The sequence below is a fragment of the Chionomys nivalis genome, chromosome 3, assembly GCF_950005125.1.
Source record: "Chionomys nivalis chromosome 3, mChiNiv1.1, whole genome shotgun sequence".
In the NCBI taxonomy this organism is placed as follows: Eukaryota; Metazoa; Chordata; class Mammalia; order Rodentia; family Cricetidae; genus Chionomys; species Chionomys nivalis.
In genome coordinates, this window is record NC_080088.1 from 82,077,422 (window position 1) to 82,102,234 (window position 24,813).

The following is a 24,813-nucleotide window of genomic DNA, read 5'->3' on the forward strand; positions in this document are numbered from 1 at the left end:
GGAATTTTGCTACCAATCAATAAGAAAAATGTTTCCTCTTTTAAAAGGCAAAAATATTTGTTTATTATAAATACAGTATTCCGTCTGAATGCAACCTGTAGGCCAGAAGAGGGCATCAGATCTCATTACAGATGGCTGTGCTGGGAATTGAACTCAGGACCTCTAGCAGAGCAGTCAAAGGTCAGAGCTCTTAACCACTGAGCCAAAAAGCAAAGATATTACATATATGGAAATGACTGAGTAATATTTCAAGAAAAACACTTTATAAAACATCCTTTGAAAATGGCTGCTTTCATAGTAGAAATATATAAAATATAATCTCCATGAATGAGCTTTTCAAACAATCTTTATTGTCTGAAAGAGACTGCTTAGCATACTAGACCTATCAAAAGCTGGAAACAATTGTCAATTCATTCATAGCAAGCCAAATGTCCAATCAGGGTTTACTCCTAAGAGTAACAAACTGAGACTGAATGGTAAAAATGGAGGCTGACAATTTTCTCTTATTCAATACTAATCAATGTGGCACTAATGTAGACAAAAATATGGCCTTGAAGATAATTATAATAAAAACTATCCCATAAATACTTAGAAAGCTTCCTTAAAAACACAATGACTCTTCAGTTCTATCCCCAAAACAGAAAAAGGGGTATATAAAATGAGACCAAAAGATTGATTCTAGAGACAGAGAAGCAGGCAGGTGGGCTTTTTAATGTTTCAGACAGTCGACATAGACCTTTATCTCATCTATCGGATAGTCTTCTCATAACTGCCCTGATAAAGAGAACAGATCTTTTGTAACACCTTCTCATCGTGCCTAAGCCTTGAGCTAGGTTACTGTCCACACTGGCTGAGAAGTCCACACAAAAGTAGTCTTTATACTTCTTGTTGAGAGAATGTCAACTAAACATCTGGTGAGGAAGAGCCTTGACTTACACGAAACGAATATATCATTCTCTAAACCATTTACATATCATGCAATGCAGGTGAAAAGTAAAGTGAAGCAAACTGTCTGCTACTTTTTCTTACAATGGATGATAATCTTCCTAAGGAAAGTCATTTTCTGACCAATAGCTTCTAAAATCATTTACTACAATATTTGTCACATAGTCACTTGTTATCTTTTGTACAGTTCTCATTCAGGTTTCTAGTTAGGTGCTATTTTTTAAACAATGCACATGGTCTTCATTATAAATGTTCAAAAAGAAATTACTTAATTTCATTCAATTTAATAGAAAAAAAAGTGTCAATGTGGCAGTGTGTCCCATCAGTACTTGCCTTTAGTTTATCAGGAGATGTATAAGGAGCCTCGGGAGCATAAATCCTGAAAATATCAGCAAGGCAGCACGCTACCAGTAAGCGAACATCTTTATCAGGGTGCTTGAGGAAAAAGTCAGAAGCAAGATGTAAAGCTAGGTTCAGGTAAAGTTCCTTTTCCTCTTCAGAGTCCTGATCCATGTCCATGAAAGTTTTTACAACCATCTATACACAAAAAAATCATCAAATAGTCAGATGTTTCCTGTAAACAGTCATGTCGGAAAAAAATCATAGCACTTACAAAAAAGTTCATTCAAAATACACTTTCATCAGAAAATTATAAAATGAGATCCTTCTACAAGAAAAGGGTAAACAATTTTTAAAATATAACTAAAATATTTTTAACCAAGCATGGTGTCATATGCCTGTAATCCCAAAACTCAGAAAGATAAGGCAGAAGAATCACGATTTCAAGTTTAGTTTGAGCTACAAAGCAAAACTCCATCTCAAAAAAACTCATTAAATGCTCAATTATAAAGCAACAGTTCTCAACCTATCTAATGCTGTGACCCTTTAATACAGTTCCTCATGTTGTGGACCCCAACCATAAATTTATTTTATTGCTACTTCGTAACTCTAATTTTTCAACTGTTATGAATCATAATGTAAATATCTGTGTTTTCCAAGAATCTTAGGCAACCCATAAAAAGATCATTTCACCCACAAAGGGGTCACAACCCACAGTTTGAGAATCACTAGTTTAAAGTGAGTATTTGTCATTTGTCCACATCTCTGTAGACCAGGCTTTAAGTTTAAAATTCCCCCTCTGCAGTGCTATTATTCAGGGTCTGTAGCTGTGGAGACTTGTTTCACTTGCACAGTGTAGGAAGAGCTCTATGGCACTTAAAATCACAGCCCTTTCTTCTCCTCCTAATAGTTCTAGTCCGTGAGAACCCCAGTATGAAAATTTCAGTTTCTATCTGTTCTGGTTAATCTTAACATCAACTTGGCTGGATTTGGAATCACACAAAGATACACTTCTGGCAGGGTCAATCAGACTGTTTCCAGAAAGGTTTAGCTGAAGACATATGACCCACTACTGAATGTGGGTCCCTGACTGGATGAAAAGGAAAAGCATTGAAGTGTCATATTTATCTCTCAGCTTCCTTACTATGGATGCACTGTGACCAACGGCCTCACCTTCCTGTTATCAGGTCTTCCCTTATCATAACAGACTGTACCCTCAAACTATGAGCCCAAAGTTCTTTTCCTAAAATTGCTGTTGTTCAGTATTTTGCCATAGCAACAATGTATTATTAGTCACTAAACTACTTGAGATGTGATTTTTCTATTTCAGTCTACCCAAAAGACCATAAAATGCAGATTCAAGAAAGAATGTCTGGGGTTTAACAATCTGAGCATGTACTGTTCTTCAGAGGTCCCATATTCAGTTGCCAGCACCCACATCAGGTAGCTCCCAATCACCTATAACTCTAGAGCCTAAGGATCCAAAACCCTCTTCTGGACAATGTGGGCACTACATTTGTATGTGTGCTCATAGCCAGCTTAGAGACACACATAATTTAAAAATTTTTTTAAAAAAACACTCTTTTTAAAGGATGTCAAAGATGTATTCCTAAGAAAAATGCATCCTTTACTTACCATGAAGTGACTAAATACAGTATACAAAAAATATTTCTAGGTCACAGTAAAACAAAATACAATATGGACATTTCATTGGTTCAACAAGATAACCCATGTATATGTTACACAGAAATAAGTTGCAAGAAACAGATCTGTCTTCATATGTATTTTTATAGAAGGGGAACTGAAAGCAAATTAAGTGAGAATTTATAGTTTAAATTCTGTAATACTTTTTCTAAGTTTAGTATTTTGTAGAAATGATTAGCTAAAGCTGTCCTATCCTTACTTCAAATAAAACTCAACAAAATGTATTACTTCTTCAAATGAGAATAAAGAAAACTGCAGAACCTGAAAAAAACATGACATTTCACTCTCATGCTGACAAAAGGTAACCATACAGCGTCCACTAGGTGGTGCTACACATTCTAAATGTTGAACAGGGCTCACAGAGCATCAAAGCCTGTGGTTTCTCCACTTGCTGGAGGCCCGAAGTTCCAAAGTAAGAAATACTTTATTCACACTGAACACATGGAACAGCCATGGGGACAACGCCGCTAGCAACCTCTCTGCTCTGCCATGCCTAATGCCAAATCCAACAAAACCAAAATAGACAAAATGCGCTATTCTCAAGACATGAACTCTCAACATCTTTGGGCCTAGAAAAAGTCAAAAGAGGAGATAAAGAGTTAGGTACAGAGTTAATTATTTTTCTTTAGAATCTCTTCATATAAGAATGGAAAACAAAGTGCATTTTGAATAAAATGTTATAGGAAAACTCAGAAATTATGTAAGAACAAAACCTATATGTTATCAAATTATAATTCATAAAGCTTATTATATGTATTTGTAAATAGCAAAAAGTATCATCATCCAAAATTAAATCTATTTTCTATTTCTCAGAGGAGGAGAATGCTAAAAATCATAGCAGTTGTAAGTACAAAAAATGATGGAACTGTGTACTAGCCAGCTTGCTGATGCTGTAAGCAGCTGACAGTAAAAACACATAATACAACACTGAACATGAAGACAATGAAACAATCAAATTTGTTCCAAGCCCAGATAAAAGGAATTTTCCCTACTGTGTACTCAAATAGTGTTGCAAATCCCATTAACAACAATCACTAATCCCAGCATTCAGGAATCTTAGGCAAGATTATAAATTCAAGGTCATCTTGGATTCCATATGGAGTTCTAGGCCAGCCTGAGCTACACAGCAAGAATGGCCTTAAGAGGAGGAGAAGAGGCCCTCAGTTATAACTCAGATGAGACCTCTAATTTTAAATATATCTGAGAAAATAGTATGCATAAAAGTTACTGTTAGCCAGCTTGTATGGGTATGCCTTCAAAGCATTTTTTCCACAAACATGATAGGTATTTACCTATCATTTCTGGGATAAATCTGAGAAAATAAATGTACTGGTTTCACAAAAACTCAACAAGAAAAGATAAATATATAGAAAAGTAAACACATCCTACATAAAAAGAGTTGAGCTTGGCTCTACTGAATGAGACAGACACAGTTCCTAATCAGACTGAGCTTGTCGGGTGGATGGGTACCTTATCTGCGACAAAGCACCTTCTCTTTCACGTAATAAGCCTCTGACAGCTGCATTCTAATAGCTTAAGGAAAAGTAAACAATATCCAGACCTCAAGTGTAGCTTATAGTAGTATTAACATCACGTACATATACATACACCACACAGCAACCTAATATACTACTGTTCTGCCGGGCGGTGGTGGCGCACGCCTTTAATCCCAGCACTCGGGAGGCAGAGGCAGACGGATCTCTGGGAGTTCGAGGCCAGCCTGGTCTACAAGAGCTAGTTCTGGGACAGGCACCAAAAGCTACAGAGAAACACTGTCTCGAAAAACCAAAAAAAAATTTAAAAAATTTAAAAAAAAATAAAATAAAATATACTACTGTTCTGTAAGGCTTCTGACCCTTCAGTGATGCAAAGTTTTCCAACACTGACAAAAAAACAACAGATCAGTAAACATTACAGAATGTACATGTTGAAATATTACATATAACTCACTAATAAGTGTAATTTTGTTTTATACCAGTTGAAAGAAATGGTAAGTATAATTTTATGTTTTCCATTAGTTGAAAAAAAATGAGTATTATAATACTATAGCAGACAAGACAAAAGTCTAAATAACATTTAATCCCAGCACTCGGGAGGCAGAGGCAGGCGGATCTCTGTGAGTTCGAGACCAGCCTGGTCTACAGAGCTAATTCCAGGACAGGCTCCAAAACCACAGAGAAACCCTGTCTCGAAAAACCAAAAAAAAAAAAAAAAAAGTCTAAATAACACACATATAAAAGGAAAAAAGTGCTCAAGTCTAAGAGTAATCTTGAGCAACTGGTCAACCAGGTCCACATGTACTCTGTTAACGCTACTTTAAACATTTAAATAGTCACAGGGACCATTTTAAAAAAAAAGGTGAAGAATTATTCAAATATAATCTAAAGAAACCCTTGTTAGAGGAATGCCTCATGCAAGGTAACAACCCGTCTTGGTCTGTTGTGTGCCAGAAGCAGAGATAGACACTAACAGTCAAGCTCTGATTACTCTAAAAATAATGCACCAGGAGGTAAACCTATAGCCAAAAACTCCTATAAATATCTACAAGTTCTTTCCTATACCTGAAGAGTTGGGGTATGGGAGGAGATGACAGTGTGCATCAAATAGAAAGAAAGAGCAGATAACTTGATAATGGACAGTATAAAAATATCATGGACTATGTGTCAATCACTCTCCCAGCAGCAGTGGGGTCCCCACTGTTCTGTACCTGACCTATTCCCACAAACTCTTTCTGTACCATTTGAAGTCTTTAAAATAGTTTTCCCCTTGCAAAGCAAGTTACATGGTCCTACATGAAGATTCCCAAAGGAAAGCCCCACTGCCCCGCTGTCTGCACTATACATGTTTACTCACCTTTAAGCGCCTCACCATCTCCTCTTTAGAGATTTTATCTGAGATTTCTTTGACACCAGGAGGGTAAGTAATCTTCCCATCGTTGGTCCTTGTCTTTGAATGAGCCATGATGGAAATGTTCGTATCCCTAAAGCAAGAAAATTATTAGATACAAACTAAAAATATGCATGTACTATAATAAATATAAAAGAAAAGTTCTTATCCAACATTTTGTAATAGCCTCTTAATTCAGAGTAATTTAGTCATCTAATGAAAACTACTGAAAATTTTCCAAAATTATTGAAAACAAATTTATTTATTCTATTACCATTAGGAGCAAGCTATATAATTTGCACTAACTCTCCCCAACAAAACACACAAAATAGGAAAAATAACCAAAATAAATAAATGTTTAAATTGGGAAATGGGGGTATGATCAAAATAAGTTGTAAGAAATTCTCCAAGGAAACAAATATATTAATAAAAAAATAAAGTATCATAAATGATGCTGATAAAAAAAATCTAGGATAAAAACAAGAACCCAGAGAATTAAACACTATAGCTTTCTATGTATCTGATCTCTAAAGTTATCTGAAACCACTGACAAAACCAGGATTCAGTTTCAGTGCTCACATTGGACAAAAGGGATAGAATATGTACCTATTCCAAAAAAAAAAAAAAAAAATCTCCTGAGATTAATGTGAACTTCTATCCTAGCCCCGCACACACCACCCAAAGAGGGTGCCCAGAAATCAATCTGTGCCCTACAGAAGCCAGAGAAGGTAAAAAGAGTGAAGTAGTAACAGACAAATCCAGAGCCTAACAAAGGGAAACTAAAATACACACAGAAAGAGCAAGTCTATCTTATGACTCACAGAAGACTGAACAGTCCACATAACTGCACAAGTATTATAAGACAGCAATTGACAAATTCAAGAAGCAAAAGACAATAAATTCAAAATAAAAGGGATAATAAATCAAGAAAATAAAGTTTCAACATACTCAGCATGTCATATTTATATATGCTTGTGCACACATATAAATACATATGTGTGTATGTAACAAAAAAAGAAAAAGGATATGTGAAGTGGGAACATGGGAGAGGTCCTAGAGGGTAGCTGGAGGAAGAAATATAGGGAAAAGTAATGTAATTCTATTTCAGTTAAAAACATTTTCAAAAAGAAAATAAAATCTCAAAACCAACACACTACCTTAAAAACAAGAGCATCTGATAATAAGTATTTCTCAGTAGCAACAATATAAGCCAGGGTACAATAAAATCTCATCTTCAATATGCAAACCCAAAGTTTAAATATAAGGAATGTGATTGTCAAGAATAGGTGAAATAAGTACATATAAGCCAAGCAAAATTTGATAGCTGTCTGTATGAGCATATGTGTAAGTAAACTCAGAACACTGTTTAGCACATGTTAAACCTTTGTGCATATATGATCCATGTGATCAAGTGAAGAGTAACATAAAGAAGACAGAAGCAAGTGGATGATGGAGGAAGGTCATTGGCTAATAAAGAAACTGCCTTGGCCCATTTGATAGGCCAGCCTTCAGGTGGGTGGAGTAAACAGAACAGAATGCTGGGAGGAAGAGGAAGTGAGCTCAGACACTATAGCTCTGCTCTCTGAGGCAGACGCAATGAAGCTCCAACCCAGGATGGACATAGGCTAGAATCTTCCTGGTAAGCGCACCTTGTGGTACTACACACATTAATAGAAATGGGCCAAGCAGTGTTAAAAAGAATACAATTTGTGTGTTGTTATTTCAGGGCATAGGCTAGCCAGGTGGCCAGGAGCTGGGCGGTGGAACACAGCCCGCAGCTCCCATTCAACAAGTGGATCTCTTGTGAGTTTTAGGCCAGTCAGGCTATACAGTGAAACTCATTTGTGTGAGGTTTAAAATGCAAAGAAGAGGATGTTCTAAGTAAAATATCAGAAAAATATTCCCTAGAAAGCCAAGCAAAAGAAAGCACATGATCTAAATATCACACACACACGAACGCACGCACACATGCATGCACTTCCACATGGGTCCAGGGTCCACTTGTTTGTATGTGCTCAAAAGAAAAAAACACACGTCTAGTGTAAGGCAATCAACACCAAGTGTCTATCAACCATAGGATAAGTAAACCGTGGTCTATTCATACAACAAAAATACAACTATGGAATCAATCAATTATTGCTTTGTTAGAATAATAATGTAGATTAGCACTGGGGCTAACTGAAGGATATCAAGCACGAAAACCCCACAGAGTACATGCTTATATGAAAATTCTAAACCAAACAAACCTGTACAATGTTTAAAGCAGTAGTCAAGCCAGAAAAAAAATCGGTACAATATACCTCTCTGATAAGTGACTTGTAGAACTATAACATTAAAAAAAGAAGAAAAAACTTGCAAAAGGACACTATAAAAATACAATCATACTGAATGGTAAGGGGGGGGGGGAACTATACAAGTCAGGTAGAAGGCTGATGCAAAAGAAACTTCTACGAGTAAACAAGGATGGCCCCAGCTAAGACTCCTAGCAGCAGTAGATGCATAGCTTGAAGTGACCATCCCCATGATCAGAATGCTGACTACCCTGGTTGTCATCAGAGTGCCTTCATCCAGTGACTGATGAAGGCAGATACAGAGACCCATGGCCAAACACTGGGCAGAGTTGATGGAGTCCTGTTGAGGAGGAAAGAGGGATTGTAGGACCAGGAAGGTCATCGCAGGAAAAGCCATAAAAACAGCTAGCCTGGTTCATGTGAACCAACAATCAGAGAGTGCTGTGGGATAATGCTCTTGTACACTGTAAAGATTTGTCACTCATATTGGTTTAATAAAACGCTGATAGGCCAGGAGCCAGGCAGAAAGTATAGGCAGAGCAACGAGACTAGGAGAATTCTGGGAAGAGGAAAGGCAGAGATGCAATCTCAGTCAGGCACAGAGGAAGTAAGACGAGAATGTCTCACTGATGAAAGGCACTAAGCCACTTAAGCTAAACTTAGACAAGAATTACGGGCTTAGTTACAAGAGCTAGGTAATAAGAAGCCTGATCTAATAGGCCAAACTGTTTATAATTAACGTAGGCCTCTGTGTGTTTCTTTGGGAGTGAACGGCTGTGGAACGAGGCACAACAAAAAACTTATGCTTCAAGGGAGCCTGCATGGGACCAGCCTGGACTCTCTGCATACGTGTGACAGTTGTGTAGCTTGGTCTATTTGTGGGACTCTAACAGTGGGAGCAGGGGCTGTCTCTCTGGTGGTTTGGCTGGCTCTTGGGAACCGATTCCTCATTTTGGATTTCCTTCCCCAGTCTGAACACAGGGGAAGGTGTTTGGTCTTTCTGGCATTGTGATATGTCAGTTCTCTGTTGATGCCCGAGAGGCTGACCCCTTTTTAAGGGAATGGAGGAGGGGTGGATGTGGGGGGAGTGGAGAGGAAGGAGGGAAGGGGAGGTTGTGGTTGGGATATAAATAAACTAAAAAATACAATCATAAAGTGACAAATGAAGAGAAGTTTGTAGAATGCAGAAGCAAAAGGTGAGTGCATGAGATTCAGCAGTATTATCTCTAAGAGCACACACTAAACCTCAATTACTCTACACCATACACATGGCAAGAGTAAAATGGCAGTGACAATGTAGGCATGGATGTGAAGAGGCTAACCTGTCAGAGACATTACTGGTTGTATAGCCATAGTAACATAATTCAAGCACTTTCTTACTAAAATGAAAAAACAAGTATTTAACCCAGAGCCAGTAATCACACTATCGGATATTTTCTAAGAAAAATAGAAAACTTAACATTTACAGAAAATATCCCCAAATTGAAACCAATCCAAATGATTTTTAATGGGTAAAAACTGATATTAAAAGAATACTGATTCATGCAGTAATTTAACAGTCACTATGCACAAAGTAAAGGATTATATACATTATATGGCTTCCTTATTCAACAGTCTCAAAATGATAAAAAAAAAAAAACCTAGAAAAAGACAGCAGATGAGCAGCTTTAAGGAAACAAAGGGGGAGGAGTGAGAAAACAGGAGGCAACCCCCCTCCTCACAGCAACTGTGAATAGTTGAAACTCTACAACAGTGGTTCTCAACCTGTAGGTCATGATCCCTTTGGGGGTCACCTAAGATCATCAAAAAACACAGATATCTACATTACAATTCATAACAGTAGCAAAACTACAATTAAGAAGTAGCAATGAAAATAGATTGGTTGGGGGTTCACAACAACATGAGGAACCGTATTAAGGGGTCACAGCATTAGGAAGGTTGAGAACCACTGCTTTATAGGATTCAAGCATACAGAACTACACAAAAATTGCAAACAATATCAAGCAAAAATTTAAGAATAAGGGACTCAGAACCATGGTTCAGGAGTTAATAGCATTAGCTGCTGTTCTACAGGACTCAAGTTCAACTCCTGGCACCCACATAACAGTTAATGATTGTTTTTAACTCCAGTTCCAGGCGATCTAATGTCCTCTTCTGGTCTCTGCAAGCCCTAGGCACAAAAGTGATGCACATACTACATACACACAGGCAAAAAACACCCATACACATGAATTAAAAACAAAAATTCGCTGGGTGAAGGTGGTGCACGTCTTTAATCCTGGCATTGGGGAGGCAGAGGCAGACAGACTTCTGAATCTGAGACTAGACTGGACTACCGAGTGAGCTCCAGGACAGAAAGGGCTACATAGAGAAATCTTTCTCAAAAACAAAACAAAACAAAAAAACCCCACAACTTCAAGAGTAAGTTATGTAAAATCCACCAACTAGTGCTATACCCACGGTCAACTTCTTGGTTTTGCTATAACTGTATAAGTGTGCAGGGGACAGATACATGATGGACTCAAAATATTTTTTCAACTTTCTGTGTTTCATTTTTGTTTTGTTTTTATTTGGTTTTTAGTTTTTTGAGACAGGGTTTGTCTGTGTAGCTCTGACTGTCCTGAAACTTGCTTTGTAAATCCAGGTTGGCCTTGAACTCAAAATATTCTCCTGCCTGCATCTGCCTCCTGCGTGCTGGGATTAAAAACCATCATCTGGAGTAGCTTTTTGTTTATAATTATTCCAAAATAAAAGTTTTTCAAATAAAAAGTCACATAAACAAGAGTTTAACAACAATTTACACAGAAAAGCACAATGAAAAGATGCATTTTCATGAAGCCTGAGAGAAATTATAAAAACTCTAAATACCTAAAAAGAAACTGAACTCATGAAATAAAGAACTAAAACACTGCAAAAATATATCTTCCTGCATAGACTAGTGATTTAATAATCATCAAATCAAGCTAGGTTCTAAAGTGGGGTACAACTCAGTGAATGGACCCCGAGTTCTATCAAGGAGGATTTGTGGTTGGGGATAGAGACATGACAGCTGGACATGGTGGTATACTCCTGTAATCCTAGAAACAGAGGATCAGGAGTACAAGGCTAGTCTGATAGGTAGCAATTTCCAGGCCAGCCCATATATGAGACTTTATATTAAAAAACAAAAAAACAGGAAGGTATTCATACATTTAGAGTAAGTGTGTGTGTGTGTGTGTGTGTGTGTAAAGATTTACTAAAATATAAAAAAGGTAAAACAGGAAGAAGAGCGAAGAGAGGCAAAGGAGAATGTGGAGAAGAGGTATGAGGAAGAAGAGAAGGAGGAAAGGGGAGGAAGAGAGACAAAGAAAAGAAACAGAGGCAGAAAAAAAAGAAATTAGAAAAATGTATTCTACAAATATATATTAAAGGCTTGGACTTGGTTCTACCAAATATTAAAAACCAATACAAAGCTAAAGTAATTTAGACAATGTGGTGGTATTGGTGAGGGGAAAAAAGATTCAATGGCACCTAAGGAAAGGCCTAAAACAGACTCAAAACATGAAACTTACGTGAAAACAGTGACAAGATAAGATAATATCAGTCAGTAAGGACAAAACAAAGAGTACTACTGTTCCCATACTTCATAGAAACATAAAATGAATCCTGGGTAAATTAGTATTCAGGTATCAAGGTAAAAGCCTTTACAATGTGAAGCTCATAGGTGTGCCCCTTTAAACAAACAACATATTCATCAGAAGCCTAGGCTAAGTCACTCCAGGGGAGCATTCCTAAATGTTGCAGCAAACTTCACAACTGTCCACAAGTCTGCAATATAAGAACGTCAGCACAGATGAGCTGTTCAAGTGTAGACAGCACAGAATGCGCAAATCCGTGAATTCAAGTTACCATACACCTACTTTTTGCATAATATCTCAGCAGTAACTATTAGAGAAATGAGTTAAAAATGGATCTCAGAGTCTACCAAAAGAAACACATAACCCTAAATAACTAAACCACAGCAGACTTTGAAATCATCATAATGGAAACAGCAAACATGAAGCCTGGTGAAAGGATTTAAGCATTAGCATTTCTATAAAGGTATGGAGAGGATTGTATAAACAAGGAAAAAAACTGGCAAGGTTCAGAATTCATCACTGAAGGGGAGAAAGGGGAACGACGTAACACACAGAAAATGTAGCTACAAGAGAACTAGAAAAAGAAAAGATAAGCTGGGCAGTGGTGGCGCACACCTTTAATTCCAGCACTTGGGAGGCAGAGGCAGGCGATCTCTGTGAGTTCGAGGCCAGCCTGGTCTACAAGAGCTAATTCCAGGACAGGCTCCAAAGCTACAGAGAAACCCTGTCCCCGGAAGAAGAAAAAAAAAAAAGGTATGAGCCAACAATGGGACAGGTTTCTGAGTTGGCACTGAGTCTTATAAGCAGAGTGCAAAAGGCTGTAAATACACACAGGCTATTCCTAGAGTGAGACATACCAGTCCCTATCTACTAAACAACTCCACGAAAGTTTTAAGTGTACATGTTCTTTCCCTGACCTCCACTTGCAGAGCTGTGCTCCTCCACCTAATACCTAGCCACATTCTGAGTCTGTACAGATGGCTTTTATACATTACACTCACTGTATTTCTTTCTCCCCTAGATTATTAACTCCTTAAGACAAGCAGAGGTATCATTTATGCTACTGTTACTACCTATGATAGGCATTATTAGCAGTAAGTACTCAGAAAATACTTGCTGAATGAATGACATCTATTTTTGAGAAATTGTAGTTATAATAAACAGTGCAGACTAGACAGGGGAAGAAACCAAATAGAACAGTTTTCTCAATCTTCCTAATGCTGAGACCCTTTAATACAGCTCTCCTCATGTTACGGCTACTCCCAACTAAAAAATTATTTTTGTTGTGTTGCTACTTCGTATCTGTCATTTTGCTACTGTTATGAACTATAATGGAAATATGTTTTCTGATGGTCTTAGGCAACTCATGTGAAAGGCCCATTTGACTCCCAAATGATTCACAAACCATAGATTGAGAACAGCTGAAACAGAAGGAGACCAGTTAGGAAACTGATAAAGAAAGGAATACAGGCAATGGCTAAAATAAAGAAAACTGACTCAAAGAGTTAGAAATAATTATAACAGAAAATGAGATTACTATAAAATTCAAAGTATGTGTTCCTGAAAAGCTGGTTATTTAAATATTAACTGAGAATTCACTTGGTGCAATATACTAGGTACTAAAGCTACAATAATGAGCAACTGAAGAGATTGTTCCACGTGAAGGATGCTTGCTGCTTAAGCATAAGGACTGAAATCTTGATTCCCTAGCACCTGCATAAAAGGCTGGGAACAGTGGCATAAGCTGTAGCTCAGCATTAGGAAGGACACACAGATCCAGGGGCTGGATGGTCAGACAATCTAGCCTAAATAGTGAGCTTCAGGTTCAACAGGAACCTAGTGGAAAACTGCATAAAGAACAATAGAGGAACATATCCAACATCAGCTCTGGCTTTAAGAGCACACAGGTGAACACACATTCACAAGTATAATAATAAGCAAATATAAAAAATGTATATAAAAAATGGATATAACAGAGATGGTAGAAACTACAGAACAGATTTTGAGGAAAACTAAGTTTCATCTAAAAGGCAGTTCTATTTTACTATTTAAAATCTAAACTTTAAAAAAAAAAAGACCATACAATGTTTTGATAACATCTACTGCTTATGCTATGCAAACTTAAATTTTTAATAAAGAAAATGTGAGGCAGGGGATGGAAACATGGCCCAGCACTAAAGAGCACTGACTGTTCTAAAGAACATGAGTTTTGATTCCCAGCACCTACATGGAGGCTCACAACCATCTCTAACTCCAGTTCCAAGGGATCCATTTCTGGCCTCTGCAAGCGCTGCACATATGTGGTGCAGGCAAAACACCCATACACATAAAAAAAAGTTAATGTGAGATTGAGGAAACAGCTCGAGTAGTAAAGTGTCACGTAAGCATGAGGATCTGAGTTTACCCCCCAGAACCCATATGAAAAGGCAATGTAATGGTACACACTCATAATCAATCCTAGAACCAGGGAAGCAGGGAAGGGATGGAAAGATCCCTGAGATCTGCAGCCAAAAAAAAAAAAGAGGCGGGTGGCATCCTGAAAAACAATACCAAAAGCTTACCTCCACATGTACCTGAACACACACAATCACAAACACATCTGCACAAACACACATACCTACACACAGGAAGGGAGAGAGTGAGGAAGGGATAGAAGGAGGACAGGCATGTGAACTCCAGCACAGTGGCAGCCCTCAGGTGACAAAAGCAAAGTTGTCGCAGACACAGGCCAAGTTCGGTCTTGTCTATGTAACAAACTCCAGGCCAGTCAAGAGTAAGACTATCTCAAAAGAGGGGGTTAGAGAGTAGAAGAAGAACTGAGATTCCAAGATTGAACACTGAGGAAATAAATATATTGATGGGGAAGAAATCAGGAAAGAAAGTCAAGGGGCATAACAAATACGAATGCATCAGGACAATAGGGATGTCTGAAGATGGAGGGTAGTAATTACACAAAATGACCTCAGCAAATACTTCCTTGAACGTGGATGATATTTTTTAAAAATGTTCCTGAGCGATAAAACCAAATCACAAGGTAAAATGAAAGGTGAAAAGGAAGCAGAAAGGAAGCAAGGCAGAAAAGGGATGTAGGAAATGGGATCTACACCTTTTGGGAGAAAACCGAGACAGACACGCTCCTCCCAGACTGACACACCCAGGGGATCTGCTAGGGCTCATCCCAACAAAATCTCAACTATTCATTTAATAAACATAAAACAAGAATGAAAAGTAATTGCTTTAAAAAGAATTTATATAAAAACGAACCTATTTTATGTTAGTGTTAGACTCTACTCTATATACAATGCACACTAGGAAACAAAGTACTAATTTATTAACTTCCACTTCAAAAAATGTAATTTTTTTTTTGTTTTTCCGATACAGGATTTTTCTGTAGCTTTGGAAAAATACAAATTTTAACTGTAGGTGATGGTACATGCCTATGACCCTAGTACTTGGGAAATGGAAAATGGAGGATTGGAGCTCAAGGCCAGTCTAGGTTACATAGTGAGACTCTTATCTCCAAAAGTTTAACAATAAATTAGTAAAAACTAAACTTTTACAAACTTTAGACCCTAGACAACAAAGAAGATCCTCAGAGATGCATACATGGACCAACATAGGATAAAAAAAAAAAAGAGAGAAGATCTCCTGAGTAAATTGGGAGCATGGGGGTCACAGGAGAGGGTAGAAAGGGAGAGGGGAGGAAGGGAGGGAAATGGGGAAAAAATGTATAGCTCAATAAAAAAAAATACAAACTCTTATCTTGAGAGTTGGTTCAGTGGATAATAGCACTTGTTGCTCTTGCTGGGTTGTATTCCCTGCGCCCACGTGGTGGCTCACAACCTTGAGTAGCTCCAGTTCCAGGGGACCCCACACCCTCTTCTAGCCTTCTTGAGCACTGTAAGCATGTGGTGTGCATACATAAATGCCAGAAAAACATTCGTGCATTTTTTTTCAATTGTGGTGGAAAGATGGCTCAGGGGATAAGAGTACTGGCTGCTTAGCCAGGTGGTGGTGGTGGTGGTACACACCTTTAATCCCAGCACTCGGGAGGCAGATGGATCTCTGTGAGTTTGAGAACAACCTGGTCTACAAGAGCTAGTTCCAGGACAGGCTCCAAAGCTACAGAGAGACCCTGTCTCGAAAAACCAAAAAAAAAAGAGTACTGGCTTACACAGGTCTTGGGTTCATTTCTCAGCACCTACATAGTGGCCTGTAACTCCAGTTCCAGGGAATCTGATGCCCTCTTCTGACCTCTGCAGGTACTGGACACAGGTTGTACACATACCTATATACAGGCAAAACACTTATACACATAAAACAAAAATAAATTAAGTATGAAAAATTTCAACTGAATTTATTTTTCATAAATTTATAGTAAAAAAAATAACCTAGGATTATTTTAGTGAGTGATTTGAAACTTTCAGAAAGCACTTCAATTTAAAAATTATATGTATGTTGTTGCATTTATTTTTGTATTTGGTATAAACAATAGATGCAAGGAAATAATCTACATACTATAATCTTTGCAGAACTCAATTATTTAAAAGAAACTACATTTTATTTTTAAAGCCAGGTGTGGTAGCAAACACATTTAATCCCAGAACTGTGGAAGTAGAGGCAGGAGGATCTCTGTGAGTTCTGGGACAGCCAGGGATACATAATGAAACCCTGTCTCAACACAGAGATATTCCCCAAAAAGGAAAGAAATATGTATTGTTTCTAAAAAGTAGTTTTATTAATATTTTGAAAATGTCATACAATGCATTTTGGTCATGTTCACATCCTTCCCCTTCACCTCCTAATCCAGCCAAGTTTGAGTTTGTGGTTTTGGTTAGTTTTGTCTTTTCTTGTTTTAAATCCCTGGAGTCCAATGTGTGCTGCCCCACAACTCAGAATAGTGGAAACTGCCCTCAGTGTAGCTGACCTACTGGGGTAATACCATTAAGAAAACTGACTCTCTTCTTTCCCAGCAGCTATCAAATGCCACTAGGCCATCTCAATTGCTGTGAGTTCATATATGCAATAGCCCCCAAGGTGTCCAAAAGAGCAAAACAAAACAACAACAAAAAAGTTTCCTTCAAGTATAGCTGTGGCTCTAAAACTCTTTTCTGTCCCCTTTTCCTCAAAGATCCCTGAGCCTTAGGACTAGGAGTGTGATAGCTATCTATTCATTCCATTTAGGGTTAAGTACTCTACCATCTAAAAGAAACGTATGTTAAAATCACAGCGATGGTCCTGGAGAAGGGTAAAAATCAATTTAAGAATTATTTAGGTTTTTGAGATGGGCTTTCTCTGTGTAGCCCTGGCTGTCCTGGAACTAGCTCTTGTAGACCAGGCTGGCCTCGAACTCACAGAAATCCGCCTGTCTCTGCCTCCCGAGTGCTGGGATTGAAGGCGTGTGCCACCTTCATTCTTGACTCAAAAGATATTTAAGATCTTTCCATTGGATGAAACAGAAAAATAGCACTGAGAGAAATCACTACTCCTCTCAAAAATAAAACAAGCTTATCTTTAAGATGATCTAGTTAGAAATGAATCATGACATTTCCATGATTTTCCTTAATGATTCATAATGTCTCGGTAAGTTCACTGTCACTGAATCAGAACAAGCTACTACTAGAATCCCTACATGCCCATGTTTACTGAAGTTGCTTCTTTCTCCTGGGAGTTCACCTTTAAGGCAGAATTAGGACAACTATAGAGTTTATAAAGACTCCAAACTGCAGTCTTTCCCAAGATGGTACATCTGAGAACCAGCAGGTGGCATACTCATTAAAGATAATCCATACAGCAATTAAACAGAATGAGAAATTAGGCTTATTCTTGTCAAGAACAATGGAAAAATCTAACAAGAGAAACCCTTAACAGTGGGGGGGGGGACAAATAAATGAAGCTATTCTACTTTAAATGCATAACCTTACAGCAACATTTATTTATATTCCAACTGTTTAAACAAAAATGGTATTTCCCCACGGTGTGCAATAACTTAGCTAGCATCAAATTCAAACGTTGTCAAAACTCATTAATATTTCTAATGACGGTGTTAACAGCACTTGTGTATTGAAAGAGGATTGTTTCTCAGTATCAGTTGTATGTGCAAGCCCTATCTGATGAAAAGAGAAAAATCACCACTACAACACATCTGGTTTTAACTAATTAAATTGTCTTCGCTACAAATATGCTCCTTTAATGATTATTCTTATGTGTGTCAATAAAATATAGTACAGTTGTTCCCTCTGTATTGGTGCACATTTGTGGCTGAAGTAAATATGGAACAAGAATGTTCTGTTTTACTTCTGTGCTGTGTGCAGACTTACCATTATTCTCGAAGCAATACAGCTTGAACAACTCTTTACCTAAACCATTCACTGGATTAGGAAACAAAGTCATCTAGATAAGACGCCAAATATAAAAGAAAATGTAGGGAGTCTATGTGAACATAATTTGGTCATTTTATGTATGGAACTTGAACATTTGTAGATTCTGGAACCAATTCAACAGACACTGGGAAATAACCACAGTTTCCAGAGTTTCCAGTAGTTCTTTAACAAAACACAGCATTTTGTTTTGTTTTGTTCTGTTTTGTTTTTCGAGTTAGAGTTTCTCTGTAGCTTTGGAGCCTGTCCTGGAACTAGCTCTTGTAGACTAGGCTGGCCTCAAACTCACAGAGATTTGCCTATCTCTGGCTCCCAAGTGCTGGTATTAAAGACGTGCGCCACCACTGCCCGGCTAAACAGATCAATTTTTGAGTTCATGTTTTGTTAATTTAAAAAAAAAAAAAAAAAAAAAAAAAAAAAAAAACATGGTCATATCTTGTATTCATCTTCTTTAAAAAGTTAAGCACAGTGGCTTTTGCCTTTGATCTCAGCAGAGGTAGATGGATTTATGTTGAGTTTGAGGCCAGCCAGATTTACATAGTCAGCTCCAGAACAACCAAGAGTACATAATGGGACTTTAAAAAAATAAAAAAAATAAAAAAGGTTCCATTAAGTCTCTTTACAAGTAGCGTGTTTTATATATAGTAACCGTTCTCATTTATTGAAAGCCTTTTTATTTCTCTAGTCAGCAGTCAACTCAATGTCCATTACAACAGAATAAAATGATTGAACCTCTATACTATCAGATCTCAGGCAGACATTCTTGCACCACTTCTCTTTATAGACTACTTCACTGATAATATGGAAGCTCAAACAAGAACTTCCTCAGCCTCCCATCACTAAATAAAATGTCTAGATATATTTGCACCTATCTTCTACTGTCCTTAGGAAGGAAAAACTAACCCACTGTGGCACACAGACCTCAGGCTCTGCAGCTGAAAGCTTCACTCCATTAGTTCTCTTGTCTGTTCACCATGTATCATACTTTACCTACTAGATCTTTTCAGTATTTAAACACTATTCTTGGACAGAAGGCAGGCAGGTATTTACAGAAGGAAAGGCAAATAGCACACGTGCTTAGACTACATTTCTCATACTAATCCAATACAGCTTCTCAGGTCCACTAAAATCAGTTGTAATATTTTCATCATGATCAGTGTGGCAGATTGCAGAAAGGTCAACAATTTCCCTGCATCTACAAGCATGCAATGTGACTTGCTTTCTCCATCAAGAAGTACAGACGAGCTAGGGGCATAGCTCAATGGAGTACCCGTCTACCATGAACAAGGCCTTTGGGTTTGATCCATAGCACCACCAAGTTAAGAAAGGTTTCTAGGCCTTCAATCTGAACCTGACCTGAACAGAAAATGACAAGCTCAATAAGGTCCTGGACATTTGAGCAAGCCTACAATATCCCTTTGTAATTATCCATTTGTTAAATGAGAAAAGAGAGCCAGGCATGGTGGCATATACCTGTATCCAGAGACAAAATAGTAAGTTCAAGCTACATGCCAAGTTTGCGGACAGTTTGTTGGCTACATGAAACCCCATTTCAAAATATCAAAATTAAAAAACATATAAAGAAAGAAAACAGTTAATCCAAATATGGTCATCAAGAAGTCAGCCCTAGCCAAACCACCAAATTATCACATATACATACCTGGAGAAGCCTCACACAGATCAGCAGAACCACCCTGATCATCCGAATCCATCCAAATACAAATTGTCAATTTGTAGAACTAGAACTGAGAATTATGTCATGGGTGATTTGTTACACAGTGAAAGCTAAATAAATGCCACAGGTTTTTATGTTACTAAACCAAATGAAATGCCTTCTGACCCTTACCTACTCCCCTTTAACAATATGACAAGAGCTGATCAGAGTTTCTTTCTTGAGACACTACTTTCCTTAAATCTCTAGTACTTTTACTTTTTACTGAGTTTTTTCTCCTACTCTACTAGTCACAGTTATCCCTCTTACTTCCTTCCCTTCTACCCAACCTCTTTTTGTATGGCAGTTTTCTCTGAAATTGGAACACTCTGAGATTGAAACATTCCATCTCCCAGGGAAGCACCTTAACACAAAAGGTAAGCAACTCCAATTAGCTTCAGTAAGTCCCTGAAACTGACTAGATTCACTAGGCCTCTCCCTCCCACAATAAGTCAGACAAGACAAGCTTCAAAAACAAACAAACCGGGGGGAGGGGGGAAGGACACGGACGGGGACACGGGACACGACAGACCAGAACAGCTGCCTGAAAGAAGCAGAAAACAGCCAAGCTGCATAGAAGAGGTCCAGATCAACTGAACCAGTGGAAAGAATACTCCTCAACATATTGATAGCTGCCTGCAGGCTGTGCAGTAACTCCAAGTTCCCAGTTTTTATGAGCTGTCACCCATGTTGAGTGGGTTTTGGTGATACAGTTGTCTTTGGGTGATTTCTGGTCTTCTAATCCCTCATCTTCAGTTCTGTAAGTAACCCCAATAAAACTCATTGGTTCACCAATGTGGACTTGGATGGTATCCATATTTGGTCTGTCGGGGGTTCCCTTACCTGGGGTGATTAGATAGATGTATGTGTTTGTTGAGTCTCTCCAGGAGACTGTCACGCAACACCTCTAAATATCAACAGTCTACCAGTGCTTAATTTATCTACTCTATTCTTGACTACACAGATTTCTCTTCCATGGTGACAAGCTTTGTTATTAAACCCTCAAAACAATGAAGAAAACATACCAAGTTATCTTCTCTGAACATACAGTTCATGCATACAACAGCCTCCTCAATATGACATTTGGATCATCAACGACACGGAGAAATTGAGAGACTTGAACTAAATCAAGTCTCCAAATTTCCTCCCACTCCACAAAACTCTCATTCTTTTGTCTTCTGTCTCAGCGTTACCTTTATGCACTTACTTCTATCTCCCAGAAAACTAGGAACGGTCCTTGACAACTTCTTTTTCAATATTAAAAGTTAATAATCAAGTCCTATAAATGCTATCTGCAAAGCAAATTAAACCCACTACCCTTAGCTAGCCATCACTTCATCACAAACTAATCTGAGCTACCTCCAATTCATTATTCACATAGCAGCTAGGAAGACCTTAATATGCCAACGTCTTCCTGTCACTGTCTTATTGAAATTTTTACAGTTCGGTTACTAGAATATGATCAAAATATACCAATGTGAACACTTTCTCATTATACTTCAGTCATGTGTCTATCCATTAAAGGTGTCAAACCAAGACCTTTCTGTCTGGGGATATGCTATCCTGATGCATGAGAAACTTCTCATAGGTCCTCATGCCTGGCTAGCACTGACTTGATGTATGCTGTGAATGTTTTATTGCCATTGGTTAATAAAGAAGCTGCTTTTGCCAGGCGGTGGTGGCGCACGCCTTTAATCCCAGCACTCGGGAGGAAGAGGCAGGCAGATCTCTGGGAGTTCGAGGCCAGCCTAGTCTACAAGAGCTAGTTCCAGGACAGGAACCAAAAAGCTACGGAGAAACCCTGTCTCGAAAATCATCAAAAAAAAAAAAAAAAAAAAAAAAAAAAAAAAAAAAAAAAAGAAGCTGCTTTCAACACATTTCCTGAAACCCAACAATATTCTCTTCTAATAGAAGAATTACATTCAAAAATATTTTAATGAGAAAAATGAGAAAAACCAGGCATCAACAAGGATATAGTTTCATGAAGTGTAGAATATTATTACTGTGGAATATAGTATACAATCATTTTACACAGTTGTATATCTGGTCAGTGAAATGACTTATAGGATAAAGGCTCTTGGCGGCAAGGTTGAGGACCTCATTTTCCTACTTCCCTCCAAGTTATCCTGACCTCATGTGTGCCCACATATATACATAATATGTACACACAAATATAATAAGTAAACATAAGAAGAAACCTTTTTAAAAAGAATAAATTGTGTTGGCATAACCAATATGCTGTGATCTGTGCTTAAATGTATGCACAAGATATGAATAATATGAATATAAAATGACATTTTCTATACAACTAGCACTACCAATACAAATCAAAACAAGCTAGGGGCCGGGCGGTGGTGGCGCACGCCTTTAATCCCAGCACTCGGGAGGCAGAGACAGGCGGATCTTTGTGAGTTCGAGGCCAGCCTGGTCTACAAGAGCTAGTTCCAGGACAGGCTCCGTAGCTACAGAGAAACCCTGTCTCGAAAAACAAAAAAAAACAAAAAACAAAAATACAAACAAACAAACAAAAAAAACAAGCTAGGGGCCAGTTAAGATGGTCCAGCAGGTGGTAAAGGCACCTGCAATCAAGCCTGACAATATGAGTTCAATCCCCAGAACACACATGGTGGACGGAGAGAACTGACTCTCACAATCTGTCCTCTGGCTTCCACAGGCATGTGTGTCTCACTACACAAATACACACACTAAAATAAATAATGCATTCTTAAATATTGTGTAGCACAGTAGCACATTAATCTCAGCACTCTCAAGCCTATCTCTGTGAATTCAAGGCCAGCCTGATCTATATAATGAGTTCCATGTCAAGCTACATAGTGAGAACTCCTCTTCAAAAAAATCTATACACACATACACAATCAATCACTGTACATAATAAATATAATTTGGAAATCAAAAAGCCCTAAAATAAAATACTAAACAACATTAACATGGAAAAAGGGAAGAGGATACAAACTGAGAAGCCTTTGTATTTGTGTCAATTTTTTGTTGTTATTTTGTTTTGTTTTGAGTTTCCCTGTGTAGCCCTGGCTGTACTAGAACTTACCCTGCAGAACAAGGTGGCTTTGAACTCAGAGGTGTGCCTGTCTCTGCCTCCCCAGCATTGAGACTAAAGGCATGTGCCACCACCACCAAGCTTTAGTGTCAAATTTTCAAAAAGCAGGATTTCAAGGGTAACATAACAGGTTTTTAAGAAAAAAAAAGAAAATTGTTGACTGTAAATTTCACCAGAAAAAAAAAAGGAAAAGATTAGCAGACAAATATAAAAAACCATTTTAAAGCAAGCAAGCAAAGACAAAAGAGAGGCATGGTAAATAAAAGCAGAAATTGTCACTAAAATTCCAGCATTCTAGATGCTAAAGCATAAATACGGCAGGTTTGATGCTAGTCTGGGCTACACAGAAAATTCTGGGCCACCTTAGGCTACTCAGCAAGATTCTGTCCTTTGTTTGTTTTTCTTTTTTTAAAGATTATTTATTTATTTATTATTTATACAACATTCCGCTTTCATGTATGCATGCCAGAAGAGGGCGCCAGGTCTCATTACAGATGGTCGTGAGCCACCATGTGGTTGGTGGGAATTGAACTCAGGACCTCTGGAAGGGCAACCAGTGCTCTTAATCACTGAGCCATCTCTCCAGCCCTATTTGTTTGTTTTTCAAGACAAGGTTTCTCTGTGTAACAGCTCTGGCTGTCCTAGAACTTGCTCTGTAGACCAGGCTGGCCTCGAACTAAGAGATCCACTTGGCTCTGCTTCCCAAGTGCTGGGATTACAGGCGTGTGCCACCAGGCCCAGCAAGACTCTGACTTAAAAGGCCTCAAAATTGAAAACATAATTTAGAAGCCAACAACCAAAATCAGGTACCTATATTCTTTTTTAACATTTACTTTATTATCAAATATGTGTATATGTATCTGGATATGTGTGTGTAAGTACAATGCCCAAGGAGGCCAGAAGGCTTATCCATCTGGGAGAGATGGAGTTACAGTCAGTTGTGAGCTGCCTAATGTTGGTGTTGGGAACTGAACTCAGGTCTCCTTCAAAAGCAATATGCACTCTTAACCACTAAGCCCCAGTGCCTCTCTATATATGCATATTTTGCATGTATTATATATATGTGTGTGCATATATTATATATTTATGCATGCATCATATATATTTATGCATGTGTAATATATCTGTGCATATATTATTTGGGGGTGGTTTGTTTGTTTTCAGACAGGGTAGTTTGTCCTAATTGTACCAGTATTAACTCTGTAGACCAGGCTGCCCTCAAACTCAGAAATCTGCTTGCCTCTGCCTCCCAAGTACTTGGATTAAAAGTATGTTCAGCCAACATCTGGCTAATGAATGCCTATACTCTTAACAGACCAAGCAGTTTTTAAAACACAAAGAACTGGAGAGAATGATTCAGTCAGTCAAGTACTCACTTTGAAAGTGTAAGTGCCTGAGTTGAACTCCAGAGCCTATATACAGCTCCCCCTGGCAATCCTAGTCCTGGGGAAGTAGAGATAAGAGGATCCCCAGGACAGTCCAACTTAAGATTCCATCCAGAAAAGATTATATTCAAGCCACAAGCAAAGTGATTCAAATTTATGTAAACTATTGAACATGAAAATTAATCAACCTAATTTATATCAAACATCATACAAATTTTGGGGGTGTTTTTGTTTTTCTTTGTCTCATAGTACAAGTTTTAAAACATCTTTCCTACTACTGATAGATTATACACTAGAAAAACCAGAGGTCATAATTAACAAATCCGACTAATTTTTAGAGCCCCACTTCTTAAGCTATGGATCACAAGCCCCGTTTGGGTCATGTAATTAAATGTGACAGTTCTAGAAACTCTGGCAGTATTAAAACGTCTCTTAGCACATAATGACCAAAGTCAAATGCACAGTGAATATAAAACATAAAT

The 24,813-nt window shown here is 38.0% G+C and overlaps 1 protein-coding gene across 6 annotated transcripts in view; it reads right to left on the reverse strand.

The window, feature by feature from the left end:
- The window catches only part of Pds5b (PDS5 cohesin associated factor B), a 161,326-nt gene that overhangs the window by 101,825 nt on the left and 34,688 nt on the right, over window positions 1-24,813 (reverse strand). For all 6 annotated transcript variants that reach the window (XM_057764240.1, XM_057764239.1, XM_057764238.1 and 3 more), the window contains exons 2-3: window positions 5,842-5,968; window positions 1,279-1,482 (exon numbers count right to left, since the gene is read on the reverse strand). In XM_057764240.1, the coding sequence (XP_057620223.1) occupies window positions 1,279-1,482; window positions 5,842-5,949 (312 nt within the window). In that variant the 5' untranslated portion in view covers window positions 5,950-5,968. The remainder of the gene's footprint in view (window positions 1-1,278; window positions 1,483-5,841; window positions 5,969-24,813) is intronic.